Source organism: Danio aesculapii, chromosome 9 (assembly GCF_903798145.1).
Source record: "Danio aesculapii chromosome 9, fDanAes4.1, whole genome shotgun sequence".
Lineage (NCBI taxonomy): Eukaryota > Metazoa > Chordata > Actinopteri > Cypriniformes > Danionidae > Danio > Danio aesculapii.
Window position 1 is genome coordinate 45496820 of NC_079443.1, and position 17954 is coordinate 45514773.

Here is a 17954-nt window from a genome sequence, read left to right on the forward strand (position 1 = left end):
TTTTGTGTTTCTATCACTCCAATATGACAGTGCACACACTATACCTGCACACAGTTCTGTCCAAACAGCTTACAAAAGATGATTTTCATCATAGGTGCCCTTTAAAATACAGCAATGTTACGTCTATAACTTTCATTGTGGATCTAAATCATTTTGTAGATTAACAGCTCTTTTATTTGTTCACTTTGATTATATGAACAGCCAGGATATTGTGTGTGTGTGTGTGCGTGCGTGCGTGCGTGCGTGCGTGCGTGCGTGTGTGTGTGTGTACTGCTAAAAAAAATACCAAGTGTTCCCTTTATTTTTTGAGCAGTGTATATATCCTGCCATATACACATTACACACACGTATCTTACCATATACAGTAGGTTGCTTGAATGAATAAATGAATAGTAGTTATCCAGTAATTATAACATTTTAGTTTAAATTAAGCAGTAATATTTTTTTTAATTATTTAAATAAAATAGTTGTAATTCGAGTATATTTTAATGATTTTTATTTAAATATTTATTCAATAATTCATATTTTACTGAAATTATTTGAATATTTAGTATTATAACATTAACAATAGTAATATTACTAATATATTACAATATTATTGTATTTAAATATTTACTAATATTGGGCGTCATGTTGGCACAGTGGGTAGCACGATCGCCTCACAGCAAGGTCGCTGGTTCGAGCCCCAACTTGCTCCGGTTTCCCACAGTCCAAAGACATGTAGTATAGATGAATTGAATAAACTAAATTGGCTGTAGTGTATGTGTGTGAATGAGTGTGTATGGATGTTTCCCAGTACTGGGTTGCAGCTTGAAAGGCATGCGCTGTGTAAAACACATGCTGGATAAGTTGGTGATTCATTCGCTGTGGTAAATAAAGAGACTAAGCCGAAGGAAAATGAATGAATTAATATATATATATATATATATATATATATATATATATATATATATATATATACTGCTAAAAAATAAAGAGAACACATGAACAACACAATGTAACTCCAAGTGTTCACTTAATTTTTTTTGAGCAGTATACACAGTTGATGTCAGAATTATTAGCCCCTCTGAATTATTAGCCCCCCTGTTTATTTTTCCCCAATTTCTGTTTAACGGAGAGAAGATTTTTCCAACACATTTCTAAACATACTACTTTAATAACTCATTTCTAATAACTGATTTATTTCATCTTTTCCATGATGACAGTAAATAATATTTGACTAGATATTTTTCAAGACACTTCTATACAGCTTAAAGTGACATTTAAAGGCTTAACTAGGTTAATAAGGTTAACTAGGCAGGTTAGGGTAATTAGGCAAGTTATTGTATAACGATGGTTTGTTCTGTAGACAGTCGAAGAAAATATAGCTTGAAGGGGCTAATAATGTTGACCTTAAAAAAATTAAAACTGCTTTTATTCTAGCCGGAAAAAAACAAATAAGACTTTTTTCAGGAGAAAAAATATTATCAGACACACTGTGAAAATTTCTTTGCTCTGTAAAACATAATTTGTGAAATATTTAAAAAAGAAAAAAAAATTCAAAGGGGGCTAATAATTCTGACCACAACTGTATATCTTATCATATATATCACACACACACATACCTTACCATATACAGTAGGTTGCTTGAATGAATGAATGAATGAATAGTAGTTATTCAGTAATTATAATATTTATTATAAAGTATATAGTAGTATATAATAGTAAAATTATTGTATAGTATAATATTATATTATAATATTAGTTTAAAAAGTATATAATATTTATAATATACTTTAATATTACTTGAATATGTTAATAACGTTAATACGTTTTTAATATTTTTCGTGAAATTTTGAATATTTAGTATTATAACATTTACAGTTATAAAATTACTAATATATTGCAATATTCATTCATTCATTGATTTTCTTTTCGGCTTAGTCTCTTTATTAATCTGGGGTCGCCACAGCGGAATGAACCGCCAACTTATCCAGCATTTGTTTTATGCAGCGGATGCTCTTCCAGCTGCAACCCATTACTGGGAAACACATATGCACGTATTCACACACACATACAAATACACTACGGAAAATGTAGCCTATTCACCTGTACCAAATGTCTTTGGACTGTGAGGGAAACCGGAGCACCTGGAGGAAACCCACGCGAACGCAGGGAGAACATGCAAACTCCACACAGAAACGCCAACTGACCCTGCCGAGGCTCGAACCAGCGACCTTCTTGCTGTAAGGGCACAGCACTACCTACTGCGCCACTGAGTCGCCCCTATTGCATTATTATTTTAATTCATGAAACAGTTATTTTACATTGCGATATAAAGAATATTTAAATTATTCAATAATTTATGCTGATTTATTCATATTCAGTTCTACATTAACTATTAGGATTTAGTAAAAACATGTTTGGTTCTCAAAATGATCTCTGAGTTTCCCTGTAGAAACCTCCGCTCGAGATTGTGTTTGACTAGGAAACTTACAACAGTTTAGTTTGCACATGTTTGCAACATTAATGCTTTTTGCTAATTTTGTACATGTTTGGAGGCCCACTGAGGCATTAGATGTAAGAGATAAGTAGCTAGCACATCTATATTTGTTGTGTGAATCAATATGGTTTGCAAAATATATATACTGCATATTTTGTGATATGGCATACAAAACATTGGATGGAAAGGCCATCATACAGTATGCATAAAATGTTAATTTGATTGTTTTTTATATGGCAAAACAAGTAAAGCGTTCTCAGTGCAAAAAAAAACAACATGTTATTTAATTTTATTTTGTTCATCACACATTGAGCTGTTTACTTTGTAGGTGACAATGCAAATAAACTGCATAATCACAAATTAAACACAGATATCAAATCAAGTCTGAAATCCAACGCACACTGTTGTCATAGAAACAGGCACAGAAATGCCACATTGCAATCATGTAATTTGATATTGTGTTTGTCCGCCGGTTAATGTCCTCCAATCTCTCTCTCGCTTGCCTGTTTTGAGGGATCAGGGGCAATATTCTGTTATCTGTTATCCCTCGGCAGAAAAAAAGCACACAAGCGTCAAATAGAGAACCCCAGCATATCGGGATCTTGCTGTCATTTTTTGGCATTTTCAAGAGAACATTTGGTAAAGGCCATAGGGGGTTATTAGATGAATGCTTTCTGTGTAATGAGAGCTCTGGCTTAATAACATTAGCTTGGATCACAGATGAAAAGTACTGTCTATAAAGCTTACGCTGACTGAAAGTCTCTCTTGCACTCGGCAGCGATCACACTTTGAAGTGCATGCGCAAAACAACAGCCAAAGACAGCAAGTACATGCCTCAGCTTCAAACTGCTGGGCGTGTTTCAAAAAATTGTTTCATTTTTTCCCCCATTTGGTTTGGTTTGCTGATCAATCAAACGATGTAAATCAGGAATCCGCTCTTGAAGGGCTTTTTTTAATGATTTCCTTTAGCTTAAATAGCAATTCCAAGGTCGTGGGTTCGATTCCCAGATAAAGTGTGAACTGATAAAATGTGAACCTTGAAGTTGCTTTGGATAAAAGCGTCTGCCAAATGCGTAACTGTACATGTAACAAATACCTTAAAGGAGCACTCCACTTTTTTTGGAGGCTCATAAATGGAGATTTAATGGAGTACAGTGGCCGAGAGAGCTTAACATGCTGCAATTTAAGAAAACACATGCAATTGAATACCTTAAAGGAACGCTCCACTTTTTTTGGAGGCTCATAAATGGAGATTTAATGGAGTACAGTGGCCGAGAGAGCTTAACATGCTGCAATTTGAGAAAACACATGCAATTGAGAAATTATCTTTATCCGTTTCACAGCACATGTGCAGCAAATAAACAATTTATGAAAACACTCTGCATTTTTTCACAGCGCAAACAATTTACAAAAACGGCTGTATTTTCTCACTGCGCAAACAATTTACAAAAACGGCTGTATTTTCTCACTGCGCAAACAATTTACAAAAACGGCTGTATTTTCTCACAGGGTAAAAAATTTATGAAAACGCACTGCATTTTCTCACAGCGCAAACAATTTATGAAAACGCCAGCATTTTCTCAGAGGGTAAATAATTTTCGAAAACGCCTGCATGTTATCACAGTGCAAACAATTTATGAAAATGCACTGCATTTTCTCACAGCCCAAACAATTAACGAAAATGGCTAATATTTCTCACAATCCAAAACAATTTACAAAAGCGTCTGCATTTCCTCACAGCGCAAACAATTTACAAAAAAATGCCTGCATTTTCACAAAAGCCAAAACAATTTATGAAATTGCCTATATTTTCTCACAACATAAAACAATTGGCGAGAACGCCTGCATTTTCTCACAATGCAAAACAATTGATGAAGACGCCAGCATTTTCTCACGACGCAAACAATTTACGAAAATGCCTGCATTTTCTCACCGCGCAATTTGTAATTGCATGTGTTTTGTTAAATTGCAGCATGTTAAGCTCTATCGGCCACCGTAAACATTTAGCTTAGCATAAATCATTTAATCGGATTAGACCATTAGCATTTTGCTCAAAAAATATATATTTTTGATAATTTTCCTATTTAAAGCTTGACTCTTTTGTTATTACATTGTGTACTAAAACCAACAGAAAATGAAAAGTTTCTATTTTCTTGGTCGAAAGGTCTGGGAACTATACTCTCATTCCGGCGTAATAATCAAGGAACTTTGCTGCCGTACCATGGCTGAAGCAGGCACAATTATATATACTGTATTATACTCCACACAAACAGTGTTGCTTTAAAGGTGACAGTAAACCAAAATAAGGTGGTCAGACATTCATCTATTCACGTATGCACCTCATACAGTCAAAATTATTAGCCCTCTTGTAAATTTTTTTGTATTCAAATATTTCCCAAATGATGTTTAACAGAGCAAGGAATTTTTCACAGTATTTCCAATAATATTTTTTCTTCTTGAAAAAGTTTTATTTGATTTATTTCGACTAAAATAAATGCAGTTTTAGTTTTTTAAAAACATTTTAATGTCAATATTGTTAAGCAATAAATATATTTTTGTCTACAGAACAAACCAGTTATACTTGCCTAATTACCCTAACTTTCCTAATTAACCTAATAAGCTTTTAAATTGCACTTTAGGCTGAATACTAGCATCTTGAAAATATGTAGTGAAATATTATGTACTGTCATCATGGCAAAGATAAAAGAAATCAGTTATTAGTTTTTAGAAATGATTGAGTTACTAAAACTATTCCATTCCATTAAACAAACATTGGGCAAAAATATACAGGGGAGCTAATAATTCTGACTTCAACTCTATATATTGCTCCCAGTTTCCACATTAATATAAAAAATATATCTTTACATCTAGCCACAGAAATTTCCCTAGAAGAGAAAACAACATGGGCTTAGAATTTCAGAAGTATTGAATGAAATCAAATCCTCCTAAAAAAAAGTCGTATGGTTATCTTCTTAGGGTAATGATGCAGATGGTAGTTTTGAGTATCATTTACTTGGACATTTGCTAACTGTCCACAAGACTGACAGATGCCCTACTTTAGGTGGTCACAAAAGTCAGCCGGGGTCCATTACCAACACAGCTGTTACACATGAGTTTCTGGCAGAATCCACGTTACCCCCTTTTTCCCCCCTTTTTTATTTGGATTGCTATGTTGTTGTAGCTCTCTTTTTCTTGTTTAGTTATTACTGTAGGGAACAACACCACACTGGGCTTATTTCTGGTTCTAATGTTTAAGGCGATCAAAAATATGTATGGAATAATTGATGATGGGGTTGCTGAGGAAATATAAAATATTGCACATTTGAGGTGGTGCATTATTTTCTGATAATTAAATGGCCCAATGTCAATAATTCCACTTACTGTATCTGTGTGGTTCTAACGTGATCAAAACTATGTATGGAATAGATGATTGATTGCTGAATTAATATAAAAAATGCACACATGAGGTTGTGCGTTCTTTTCTTATAACTAAATGGCTCAAGGTCACTAATTCCACTTATTTTGTCTGTCTGCATTTGTGTTTCTGTGTTTGTGAGTGTGTGTGTGGCTGTACTCTATATGTGCGAGTATGAGAGAGAGAGCAGAAGAAATAGTGTGTGTTTTCTGTCGTCATTCATTCATTCATTTTCCTTCGGCTCTGTCACTTTATTCATCAGGGGTTGCCACAGCGGAATGAACCACCAACTTATCCAGCATATGTTTTACACAGCGGATGCCCTTCCAGCTGCAACCCACTATTGGGAAACATCCATACACACTTATTCACACTCAAACACTACAGCCAATTTAGTTTATTCAATTCACCTATAGCGCTAATCTTTGGACTGTGGGGGAAACCGGATCACCCGGAGGAAACCCACAGCAATACAGGGAGAGAAAGGGAACACCACACAGAAATGCTAACTGACCTAGCCAGGACTCGAAGCAGTGACCTTCTTGTTGTGAGGCGACAGTGCTAACCACTGAGCCACTGTGTCACCTTTCTGTAGTCAATATGATCTAATTTTGTGTTTAAAAACATTTTAAAGTCTGTAATCCTATAATTACAGTGCTGTGTAGTAAATGATTAAAGGGATAGTTCACCTAAAATGAATATATCCTCATAAATTCCTCACACTCAAGTGGTTCTTATGTTTTATACATTCTTTTCTAGGGTTAAATACAAAACAAGATATTCTGAAAAATGTAAAATGCAGCCATTGACGTCTATAGTAGGAACAAAAAAATACTTTAGAAGTCAATAGCTGTTTTTTCCAACATTTTTCAGTAAACAGGTTTGAAACGAGTGGAGGATGAGCAAATGATGACAGAAGTTTAATTTTAGGGTGAACTAACTCTTTAAATGTAATATGAATCATTCCAAAAGTTTAAACACTCAGAAAAAAATGGTACAATGTTGTATCAAAGAAGGTACAAACCCTTGTCACTAGGGCAGTACCTTTTATGGAACAGAATTGTACCTTATGACAAAGAAACTAATTTGGACCATTGCAGTTTGTACCTTTAAGGACATGATTTGTACCATAGGAAACCAAAATGTACCTTTTTTAAAACCTGCAAATACAATAATGTACCTTCATCAAAGGTTCAAATCTGATCTATGAAGGCACCACCACAGTGACAAGACACTTTGTACCTTAACAGTGCCAAATGTCTTCCTTCAAGAACTATTTAAAGGCATTTTGCTCTATCCAAAATGTCAATTTATTTTCAGTAAAAATAAAACATCGAATACATTTTTAAACAATGTTTTTAAAAAAGTTTCTTTTTGTGTAAATGAACCTTTTTCACTTACAATAAAGAATAAAAAATACTTTAAAATGCACAATGTTTGATTAGTCTTACAATACTTTGCGTACGCAGGACTTTTGCCAGCTCCTGTGCGTAGTGGAAAGCAAACGCCAAAAGGTGCGAATATCAATAATGAAAATGTATTTATCAGAAAATACGTACCAAATATTTATATATAAAAATAGAATATATAATTTATATATAATATATAAAAATGCCTTAAATGTTTAGTTTACAATACCTTTAGTTTTGTTTTACCAGTTGTTTTGTATTAAAGAACTTAATAATGAATGTTCATGGGTTTCTTTAAACATATGCTTTTAAATGATGATTCATGGTTTAATATGGAAATTATTCATAAATCACTTTGCCTTTCCACTAATATTTATTTTCATAGATATTGTAATAAAGGAGTTGTCCAACACCTTTTTATTGAGAACAATTGTGTACCCTCACTTCAGTTGTACCATAAACAGTACAGAACAGTACCGTAAGAGGTATTTTCTGTACTAAAAAAGGTACAACTTTTACAAATGTACAAAACTGTTCCTCACAGAACATTATTTGTACCACAGTGTACTTTTTTTCTGAGAGTGTATAATTACTTATATATATTACATAACATTTTTAAAATGCTCATACGTTAGGATCAGACTATACAGTTACCTACGCTGTAAAAAAAAAAAGGAATTTACCATAAAATAACAGACATTAAATTACAGAAATTTCCCTAAATTTCTGGTAAATTTCTGTAATTCAACCTCTATTATTTCACAGTAAATTTCTGTATTTAACGGCCAATATTTTACTTTTTTTTCCGGCACCCCAGCTGCCGGAAATAAACCGTAAAAATACAGATTTTTTACAGTGTACATTATTACAAATTATTCATAATATGGCAATAAATTATTCATAATGTATTGATTCTCTCATTTCTCTCCCATTCTCTCTTAAATTTGTGTTTCTAAAAAATCTGCTGTATGACTTATTGTTTAGCTATTGAATATTCACGATATGGGATAGTTGAATGATAGTGTAAATGTGATTAAAACAACTAATTTGAGATTGAAATTTGTGATAATTTGCCTGTGGGTTGCAGCTGGAAGGGCATCCACTGCATAAACATATGCTGGATAAGTTGGCGGTTCATTCCACTGTGCAACCCCTGATAAATAAGGGACTAAACCGAAGGAAAATGAATGAATGAATGAATTTGTGATAAATGGTTCTGAATTCGGGAACCAATTAAAAAGTGGCCTTTACTATTGATTTATTTCAATATAAATCTGTTTTGTCCTTTTGTTTATGCTCTTGTATGCAGGACATATTATTTAAAATGATTATTTCATGTTAACCCCATGGCTTCACTGTTGATATGAGAGAGCCCACTGTAACCTTTGATTTGGCCCGCCATCCCATCTGAGAAGTATGGGAGAATTTTGGGGAGGGTTGGGGTTATTGGTTTTAATACACGTTGTCATTTCCAATTTAATGTGACTTGTTAGTTTAATCTTTAAGCTACAAAAAAAACTTTAATTAAATGTTTTGATTAAATGTTGTAAATAAACAGCTGCAGCTGCAGCTTGAATCATGTATTCGGTATTAAACTGTATGTTAGAAATTGAATTCTTATGTTTTCATTTGATCAGGTTCGTTATAAAATGTAAAAAAATATACAATGGACTATTTAATGTTCATTCATTCATTTTCATTTCGGCTTAGTCCCTTCAGGGGTCGCCACAGCAGAATGAACCCCCAACTAGGCATGGGATGATAACAGTCTTAAAGGTATACCGTGGTTTTGAAAAGTTAAGGTTGTAAACCGTCAAAATTTTCTGTAATACCATTCCTAAGGTGTGTGTAAGATTTTTTTACTTACATTTTTTGTTTGTTTTTTAGGACAACAGTATCTCCAGCTGAAAAAAATATCCAACGATGCTGTTTTAAATTGTAAAGGAATCAGTGTTTTTTAAACTAATGAAGACAGCAGAAGTCAATGATTCATTTGAAATATATAGCCTGGTGTGTTTACTCTTCCTAAATATTACAAATGTTTCAAAAGATAAAATATATTGTGTTCAAAGGGGAAACAAAGTTGTTTTTTACCCAGACATTTAATATATTTTAGAGCAGTCATCACAATACCATGATACCATGAAACCGTGATATTTTTATCCAAGGTTATCATACTGTCAGGGCCCATGACCGTCAGTCAAGTTTGTATTTTGGTCCTTTATAAGAAACATGTCTCTACTAATGGTGCTAATAAAGTGCAAGTTTCAAACAGCACTGTTACTACAATGTCATTCAGAAATGTCATGTATCTTTTCTGTTGTTATGCTGTTTTAATGCTAAATTCATGGACGGCACTGACATAACATTTCTGTTCATGTGAAGTTACACTTGCGCGAGTGTGTCTCTACATGTCTACATTTGTTTTGGAGAGAGAGCAAGAGAAAGAGAGTATGTGCTTTCCATAAATAATAAAACAATTTCATGAGGAAAACAAGGAAATAGTTTGTCGTTTTTATCCTACTGTTTAAATCATTCATTGCTCAGTGTCTTTGTGGGTTTTGGCCCTTTTGTTGTTGGCTGTAAGAATCTTTATAATAAAAATCTACTGTTGAAGCAATATGGAATATTATCAAGATTTGCTTTGTACTTCGCTCCTGAAAATTACTGCACATAAGTTAGAATGTTCATCAACCAATCAAAATCAAGCACTGTAGCATAATTTTACTGAATATTACTGAAGAAGCAGCCCAATTTTTGTTAAAAGGATATATTTTTTTAAACATTTAAATTAGCTTCTGTAACAGTAAACTATTTGTAACATCATTTTTCCTACCCCATATACTGAACAATTATAGATTTATACATTATCTATATATTGTATTATATTATATTATATATCAATGATAAATGAAATTTAAATCACTGAGGGAAAAAGTGTCTTATTTCAAATGCTTCTTGTTTCAAAAGTCTTGTTTCTTCTTCTTCTTCCAATTAGCACTGCAAGCTTTACTTTTAAATGTGTTCAAAGATTAAATTCTGCCATAGTTGATGAAATAACTGGTGTATAGGGTAATAAAGTCTATATACAAGTCTATATATACAACTTTTTTGATGCAGAAAAAGGTTTGTGTATAAAGGCCTGTGTGTGCAGCAGTGTTTTTGTACAAAACAGAAGGTAACACTTTAGTTTAATTTTCACAGAAACTTAGTGGATCATCACTTGCTTATTAATAAGATATTGGCTGTTTCTGTCTACATATAAAGTACATATTGTGCAGTCTACATCCTAAACCTAATAACTGAGCAATTCCAGCATTATGGATGTGACGTTTGCAGTAAAAACTCAAAACATAAATTCAGAGAGAAAAAATTTTAACGTTATATTGAAACTTCTGTTTATGCATTCCAGAACAACTAACCACAGAGTTACTGGATCAGAAAAATATCAGCCTGTAAACATGTTTTGTACTTTAAATGAGGGAAATAAACACGTGTTATGAATGTTATGTGTTATGTTATGTGTAATAAAAAAAGTCTGTGAGTTTACAATATACATCACACTTTGTAGAAATTCTGTGAATTAAACTGCACTATTCAAAATAATAATGCATTGACGAGACATTTTTGAGTATTTCTAAAGTACTGTAAAATACTTGCTGACAAAAAAAACATTTCATGGCAAGGTTGACATTTGCATGGAATTGCTTAACTGTTAATGTGCAGCAAATTAAGAGATTGTTGAGCTAGAATTAAATTAATGGTTTGTTAACAGCGAGAATTGTACCTTAAAATAAAGTGTGACCAAACAGAAATACAGAGAAAATAAATTATATTTCTAAAATGTATCATTCTAACATTGTAATTTAGACAGTGTTTGCTTGTTTACTTTGTCATAATCTCAGCGAGTCATTTTATCCATAGCTGAGATTGCATTTGCCTTGTACACGAGCCGTAATCGTGTCTATAAACATGATAAATTAAGACAGTGTTTGCTAAGATGACTTTGAGCGCCACACACACACACACACACACACAAACACACGCACACACACAGGAAGTAAACACAAGTGTACAGTCTCCCTGGAAACGGGTGTAAACAGGGCGCATCGCTGCTCACCTGTAGGGGTCTCGGGCTGAATGGGGGTCCATGTTACCCGCGTCGCCGTAAGAACCACGTCGTGGCTCTTTTTTTCAATTTGGAAGATTCCTCGTACAATCGGTTCGTCCGGTCTGTATTTAGTTTCTACTCGCTCCTTGTCGTCGTCTTCGGGGCATAATTGAGGGGCCGAAACGGAGCGTTTCTGACTTTGCTTCTGTTTTCTCCTTTTCTTTTTTGTCTTGACTCGTTTTTCCGTCCCGTGAGGAGACACCGGTTGCGTCTCGCGCAACTCTTCCTGACTCTCCGACCACGCGTTTAGTACATTTATCGATTTACACGGGGATTCAAACATAGTGTGTATGTTTTGCTGGGCAAACTCGCCTGTCTGTATTAATTTACCGCTCCCTGTCGCTAGGCTCTTGAGGAAGTTCCTCGCGTCTCCATGCACCTCTACAGCGCGCGTTCACGCCGGGCTTTCTCAGCCGAGCACGCGCGCTGCCCTCACTGTTATTAGGCTACTATTGAAACTAGCCATTCAAAAATGTGTAAATACGTGAAATCATCCGTTTTATATACTTGTAGGCTAGTAACAAATTGTTTGATTTCTTATCAATAGTTAGCCTACTAGTGACAATATAGTGGCTTATATTTTCAGCAAACCCTTCTAGAAGTATGTAAAAATGGACAGAATACATAAGCCTATAGAAAATATGCTTACCTGGTCTAAATCCGGGCATGGCAAAAAAGTCATTATAGACCATTTCAATGTGGTGATGTCATTGGCCCATGGACATTTCCTGCTTGTTGTCAAACTATTTCATAACTGTAACAAAAGTCAATTCAATCCTAACTTAACGTTTAATTCACTGTCATAACATTGGGATTCTCTAAAGCTATGACCATTAAAAATAAAAAGTAAAACAGGAAATACGTTAGGACCATTGTTATTGTTTACATCCCTCAAAATGGTCTATTGGATGACTTATTAATATTATTAGTTTTAAAAGTATGCTGCTAGAGATAGATACAATTGGATAGATACTAATTTTAGAGTATATATAAGGCAAGACCAAACATATGTTTAATTTATTTTAATTTTTAATATTCATTCATTTTTGCGGACTAGAGTTTACAGTGTTATTAAATGCATTGATACAATATGAATGTAATATCTTAAAGAATGGAGACCTGATCTGCTATAAGCTTTAAGCCATATTAGCCTACTATGTCATGTGGTGTGTAAATCTTCCCTAAAACAGCACCTTGGACAGTTCCTGGATGTACAAAAATCTTCTGAAACTGCTAACCGTTACTAAATCCCTATAGATTTCCCCTTTTTATTTGGCAGATTGTTTTTTATTGTTTTGTTTATAAATACATCAGTTTCAGTGTTGAAGTCGTATTAATTCGTAATCATTTTGCTCCATCTATCCTCCAAAAATCGCTCAGCCTGCGCAAATACCTTATTTACGGGAATTTACGAGATGGATTCGTTTTATATTATTAATATCATACTTTTTGATCTGTAAAAACTTTAATCCCCAGCATAGAACTTGAGCACGTAATGAATTGTTTCTGTGCACACAAAGCTGTGCTTGTCCAAAATATGCGGGAATTTCAATGACTCTTTTTACACCTCTAGCTTCTTATCTTCATTGTAATCTCTATTTTGCGTGTGTGACAACATGGGCGTAATTTAATAAATGACAAAGGCTTTTCTGCTCTTCAAACAAGCACAAATTCTACTACATTTTAAGAAGATTTTGTTTGCTCGAACAGATTATAGACAACTCCGGGACAAATTCATAGCTGCACGGAAACACTGTATGGTGTTTTTATTATAATTTATTGCATACTAGTCATACATTAGGTATTAAATGTTACAAATGTATTTTATAGATGAATTTAGACAGTCTAAAAGGTATGGTGACACGTTTATTTTTCGTATTGCTGAATGTCATTGGCGTAATAATGGCATCTTATTCTAAAGTGACCATCTGTTTATAAATATAGGATACCTATAAACAATATAGCCATTATTTATATTATGGCTGTTCAGCATCTGTCTTGATTTAATATTTATTTTAGCTCCAGGCAATGCATTCAGGTGAGAAACACCATTACTGCACACTAGAGAATCAAATCGATAAAGCAGCTTACCTGATAGTGAATATCCTATAGGACAGAGTACGATGTGTTTTTATTAATATTCAAGAGTATAAATTCACATGACCTTGAGAATTCATATTAATACTTTCAAAATATAGAGTCGGACGTTTAAGTTATATAATAGTTTCAAAATATAGTGTCGGGCGTTTAAGTTATGTATCATCACACAAAAATTGTATAGGCTAAATTTTCGACTTCCTTTATTTGTTGTGTATTTAAATAAATTAGAAATCGTAAGGTGTAAAGGTAAATAAATTCTAAGGGTGGCGTAATGCACGCGCCACCATGAAGAGTTTTACAGAAATGACTATAAAGATGTTAAATTCAAAACCATTTGTTTTATTTCATAAATCTCCATCATGAACTGATACACACATACAACAGTCTCAAAACTAGAATGACTTTTAAATCAACCTCTTTTTGGTTGCATCTTCATCGTTTGTTCCTTCATCACAACCAATTCACATTTCAGTCGAAAATACCCGAATAGTTTGAGCAGACTAATTCAGTCCAATATTTATTCTCCGTCTTAGAAAGACAGGCCTCTCGATCAGCTTTTTTACACAGGGTGAATTAAAAAGGTGATAGTCAAGCTTTTATTTACAACACTGAGACTTCTAACACCGATTTGTTTTCTTTTCTTTTCCTCTTTCCCAGCATTCAAGCAATTCGGATTTCTACAAAGGATCACTGATTGAACAAAACATTAGACGGGATCCAGAGGACGGGAATTGTGCAACTCTGCATGATTTTACAGTAATTCATTGCTAAGGCAACATTACAGATTTTGAAGCACTTGCCTGCTGGTTATTACTAGATTGAGTACTGTTTTGTATATAAACGAGAGATAAATCAGTTTTTATAAAACATTAACATGGAGGGGTTGCATGGAATGACGCAGGGATCTGACTTTATAAAAATTAACAATTCTATACAAAATCACAACAAAATAATTCAGTATGGGATAGATAAGTAGTAAAATGTAATAGGTTGAAAAATATATCAATCTCTATTAATTTCTATAATTGGCCCAGTATTGGATTAAAAATTGCATAGTTTCCAAATTATTGCTTGTGAGATTTTGTAGCATGGATAATTAACACATTCTGAACAAGGTCACGCCTATTCCCACCTGTGTTTGTTTGTGTGTGTGTCTGTGTGTGTGTGTGACCGCAACGTAGAAGCGCTATAGAATACAATACATAAGGTGAACGAGAATAAACCAATTCTCTTTTCTCCTAAAGGCAGTAACAACAATAAATACGTACATAAGATTAAGCATATAATGTTGTTGCTCTTTTTGCATCAGCCATAACAGAATACCGTGTCGAGCAGTCTCACAAAAGTCCATTAGGATCACGAGTCGTGAAATATCGCGTTCAGCTGGGCGTTCATGACCCGCTCGTGATGCGAGTGCCCGTCGTACGACATAATGTTCTCCATCGGTATATCACAGCGCTGCGTCGAGCCCGCGTAAAGAGACGCGGCGTGTCCCTGCGCGCCGGCTAGACCCGCCGCCTGATAGTGCATTGTAAACGCGTAGTTCTTCTCGAATTCCGAAGAAGGCTCGTGTTTGAACGAAAAGTTCCCGTTGACGCTCAAAGGTGGGCTAAGGGGTCCGTCAAACGAGGGACTGGTGCAGTCTGTGAGCGTGGTGTCAAAGAACGGCTCCAGTGCGCTCCCGTACGCGTGCGGCTTGACGTGAAAGATGTGAGAGCTGTCCATTGTACCGTACGGAGGGCTGGGAAGACCGGGCGTCTGGTAGGAGTAGGGAAGAGCGGAAAAGGAAGCACTTGCTGTTTGCATATGAGGGGGCATCTCCTGGCTCTGCTCGGGCAGAAAAGTTCTGGGGTTCAGTTGGAGGCATCCTGCGACCAAGTTGGTCGTGGGTTGGGACAAGCCCTTGCACAAGGCCTGCACAAAAGACATCAGGTCGGGGCTTTTGCCCGACCTCAGGATCTCCGAAAGAGCCCAGATGTAGTTCTTGGCCAGTCGGAGCGTCTCGATCTTGGAGAGCTTCTGCGTTTTGGAGTAGCACGGCACAACTTTGCGCAGGCTCTCGAGCGCGTCGTTGAGACCGTGCATGCGGTTCCTCTCCCGGGCGTTCGCCTTCATGCGCCGCATCTTGAACCTCTGCATACGCGCCTTGGTCATCTTCTTCTTCTTGGGACCCCGTCTTTTCGGCTTGGTGTCGTCGCCGTCTTCTTCCTCCTCTTCTTCTTCCTCGTCGTCCTCATCTTCGAGTCGGTTGAGTCCGGCATCATCATCGTCGTCATCCATATCGTTGAGCATGGGCTCGCTGGTCTTGTCCACGTCTCGCTCGTCTTGGGAGCTGCTGTGACACTTGTCGGTCCAGTTCGAGCTGCTCTGAGACTCCAGCATCATGGTTTCCTCGCTGTATGACTTCGTCATGTTGGAACTCTGCAAAGCGATAAAGCAGACCTTTACACATTCATTCAGTGGCATTTTCTTTAATATTTGAGACAGTGATGAAATGCACTACATGCAGCGCACCTCCGAAATGCAACAACACATGACCTGTGGATGAATCATAGCTGCTTACTTTATGCAGCTTTATTATGTAACATCATCAGCCTTCACTAATCAGATAGAGCTCTCGTTTTATTGTTCATTTTGAAATAATGAAGGAATTTAAATGTAGCCTATGTCTGAATAGTTCATGAGGATACAGTTAGACATAAAGAAATAAACTTTTTTAATATAAAAGACTTTTTTAAAAGGCTCTTTATACAAAAAAAAGAATTTTTATTTCATTTAGGGGAATAAATTGCACCGTACATTAGTCTGTGATATTGTGATAAGTACACTCTCACAAGTACATTGGAATTGCTGATTGGAAAAGCTATTTAAGAGTAAAATATAACTAGTTTTCATGAACTTATTGATACTTGATGTATGATATGAAACAGTATTAGGCTATAACAGATAAACATTTAGACAATTTTAATTGAAGTAGGTCTATATTTTATCAAACCTTATTTCTTTATGTATAATTGCAATGAGAAAAAAATCACATTTCCTTATATTTCATAACCTTTTTTTCAGTTAAGTGGCTGAAATGTGCAATTAACTTATCAGTTAGCAGGTTAACACTACATTTTAAGCTAACAGTTATTTGAATTTTACCTTTGATTTAACATTTATTTTAAATCCTCTATCATAAAGCATTAGCTTACTAAATTTAAACAAATTTACAATTCGTTAAACTGAGTTTAAAGCTGTCACCATCACCATTTAAATGATCTGTATGATTTCAATCTACACCTGTCTAAATAGTTCAACACTAATGATTAAAACACAGTAGGCATAGCATTAATAAAAGACAGAACAAATCACATACCTAGGGTGTGTTGAAAGCTTGTTATGATAGTTTCATGCCCTTCGTGGTGTAGGAAGTCCTGCGGATTGAAGCCTAATGTGGCTTGCGCTGATGGGATGCTCTGGTTATATAGCGGTGCTGCTGATGCTGGGAGATGCGCGTGGATGTGTGTCTGCGGCTGCCTCTACAGTCCCACCCTGCGCCCGTGATTGACATCTGGCCCCGCCCCTTCCCCCGGCACGCGCCATATGGCCGACTACGTCAGGAAAACGGCCTCAAGCGTCACGTGATCTCTTCCATTTGTATTCGCCAGAGCTCCGTATTCCGTCCCTTTGTGGCCGAAAGAAAGTGGCCATCTGTCGCCAGTTAGAGACTCCGTGGACCTGTTTGTACCCGCAGGATGGATTAACCCTTTCAAGCGTGGGACACATTCAATCACGACCGGCTCTTTCTTTAGCCACATCCCGTTGTCTTTACGCGGACAATTCTTTATGCGTGTCCATAAATTAGCTCGTAATCACTGAGTAGGTTTTGTCACTAATTATCAGCCCGGTTAACAAGAATATAAATACGTCTAAATTACTGTTATTATTGTGTTTTCATTATTATTTCTAGGTTTTATTAGTTCTATTTATAAAAAATAATAAATGTTGACCTTTCCAAATAATAACATTTTTAATTTTTGCAGATTTTCTGGTTATGGTAGATGAGGTATTTGCTGATTATCTTTTACAAATATCTCGTGATGTTGATTGTAAACAGTAATTGCAAAGTCTGGCTGAGACCCCGGTAATGAGTGCCCCTCTTTTCAACGCCGGTCGGTCGGCACGCGAGTCGCACGCGCACTGACAAAAAGCCTGTTTCACGGCTCACTAACCTGATCCAACGTCCGAAATCTGCTGTTTTCTATTCAATTTAATATCATTGCCCCTCAAACCCCCCTAAAAAAGAGACCAATGTGATGACCGTTGAAAAGGCGAGTGCAGAAATGAGGGAATAACTATAGACAATAGCTTTTAAACGCACCAGCGTGCAAA

The 17954-nt window shown here is 35.5% G+C and overlaps 1 protein-coding gene across 1 annotated transcript; it reads right to left on the reverse strand.

The window, feature by feature from the left end:
* Nucleotides 1-13895: 13895 nt before the first annotated feature.
* On the reverse strand, nt 13896-17039 carry neurod1 (neuronal differentiation 1). Its single transcript, XM_056466111.1, has 2 exons — nt 16939-17039; nt 13896-15998 (listed from the first exon to the last, which is right to left on the reverse strand). The coding sequence occupies exon 2, from the start codon at nt 15987-15989 to the stop codon at nt 14934-14936; it is 1056 nt and encodes a 351-aa protein (XP_056322086.1). The 5' UTR covers nt 15990-15998; nt 16939-17039; the 3' UTR covers nt 13896-14933.
* Between the last annotated feature and the right edge of the window lie 915 nt (nt 17040-17954).

Excerpts from the sequence above, each read along its gene's own strand:
- neurod1 (XM_056466111.1), bottom strand. The coding sequence starts at position 15,989 with ATGACGAAGTCATACAGCGAGGAAACCATGATGCTGGAGTCTCAGAGC.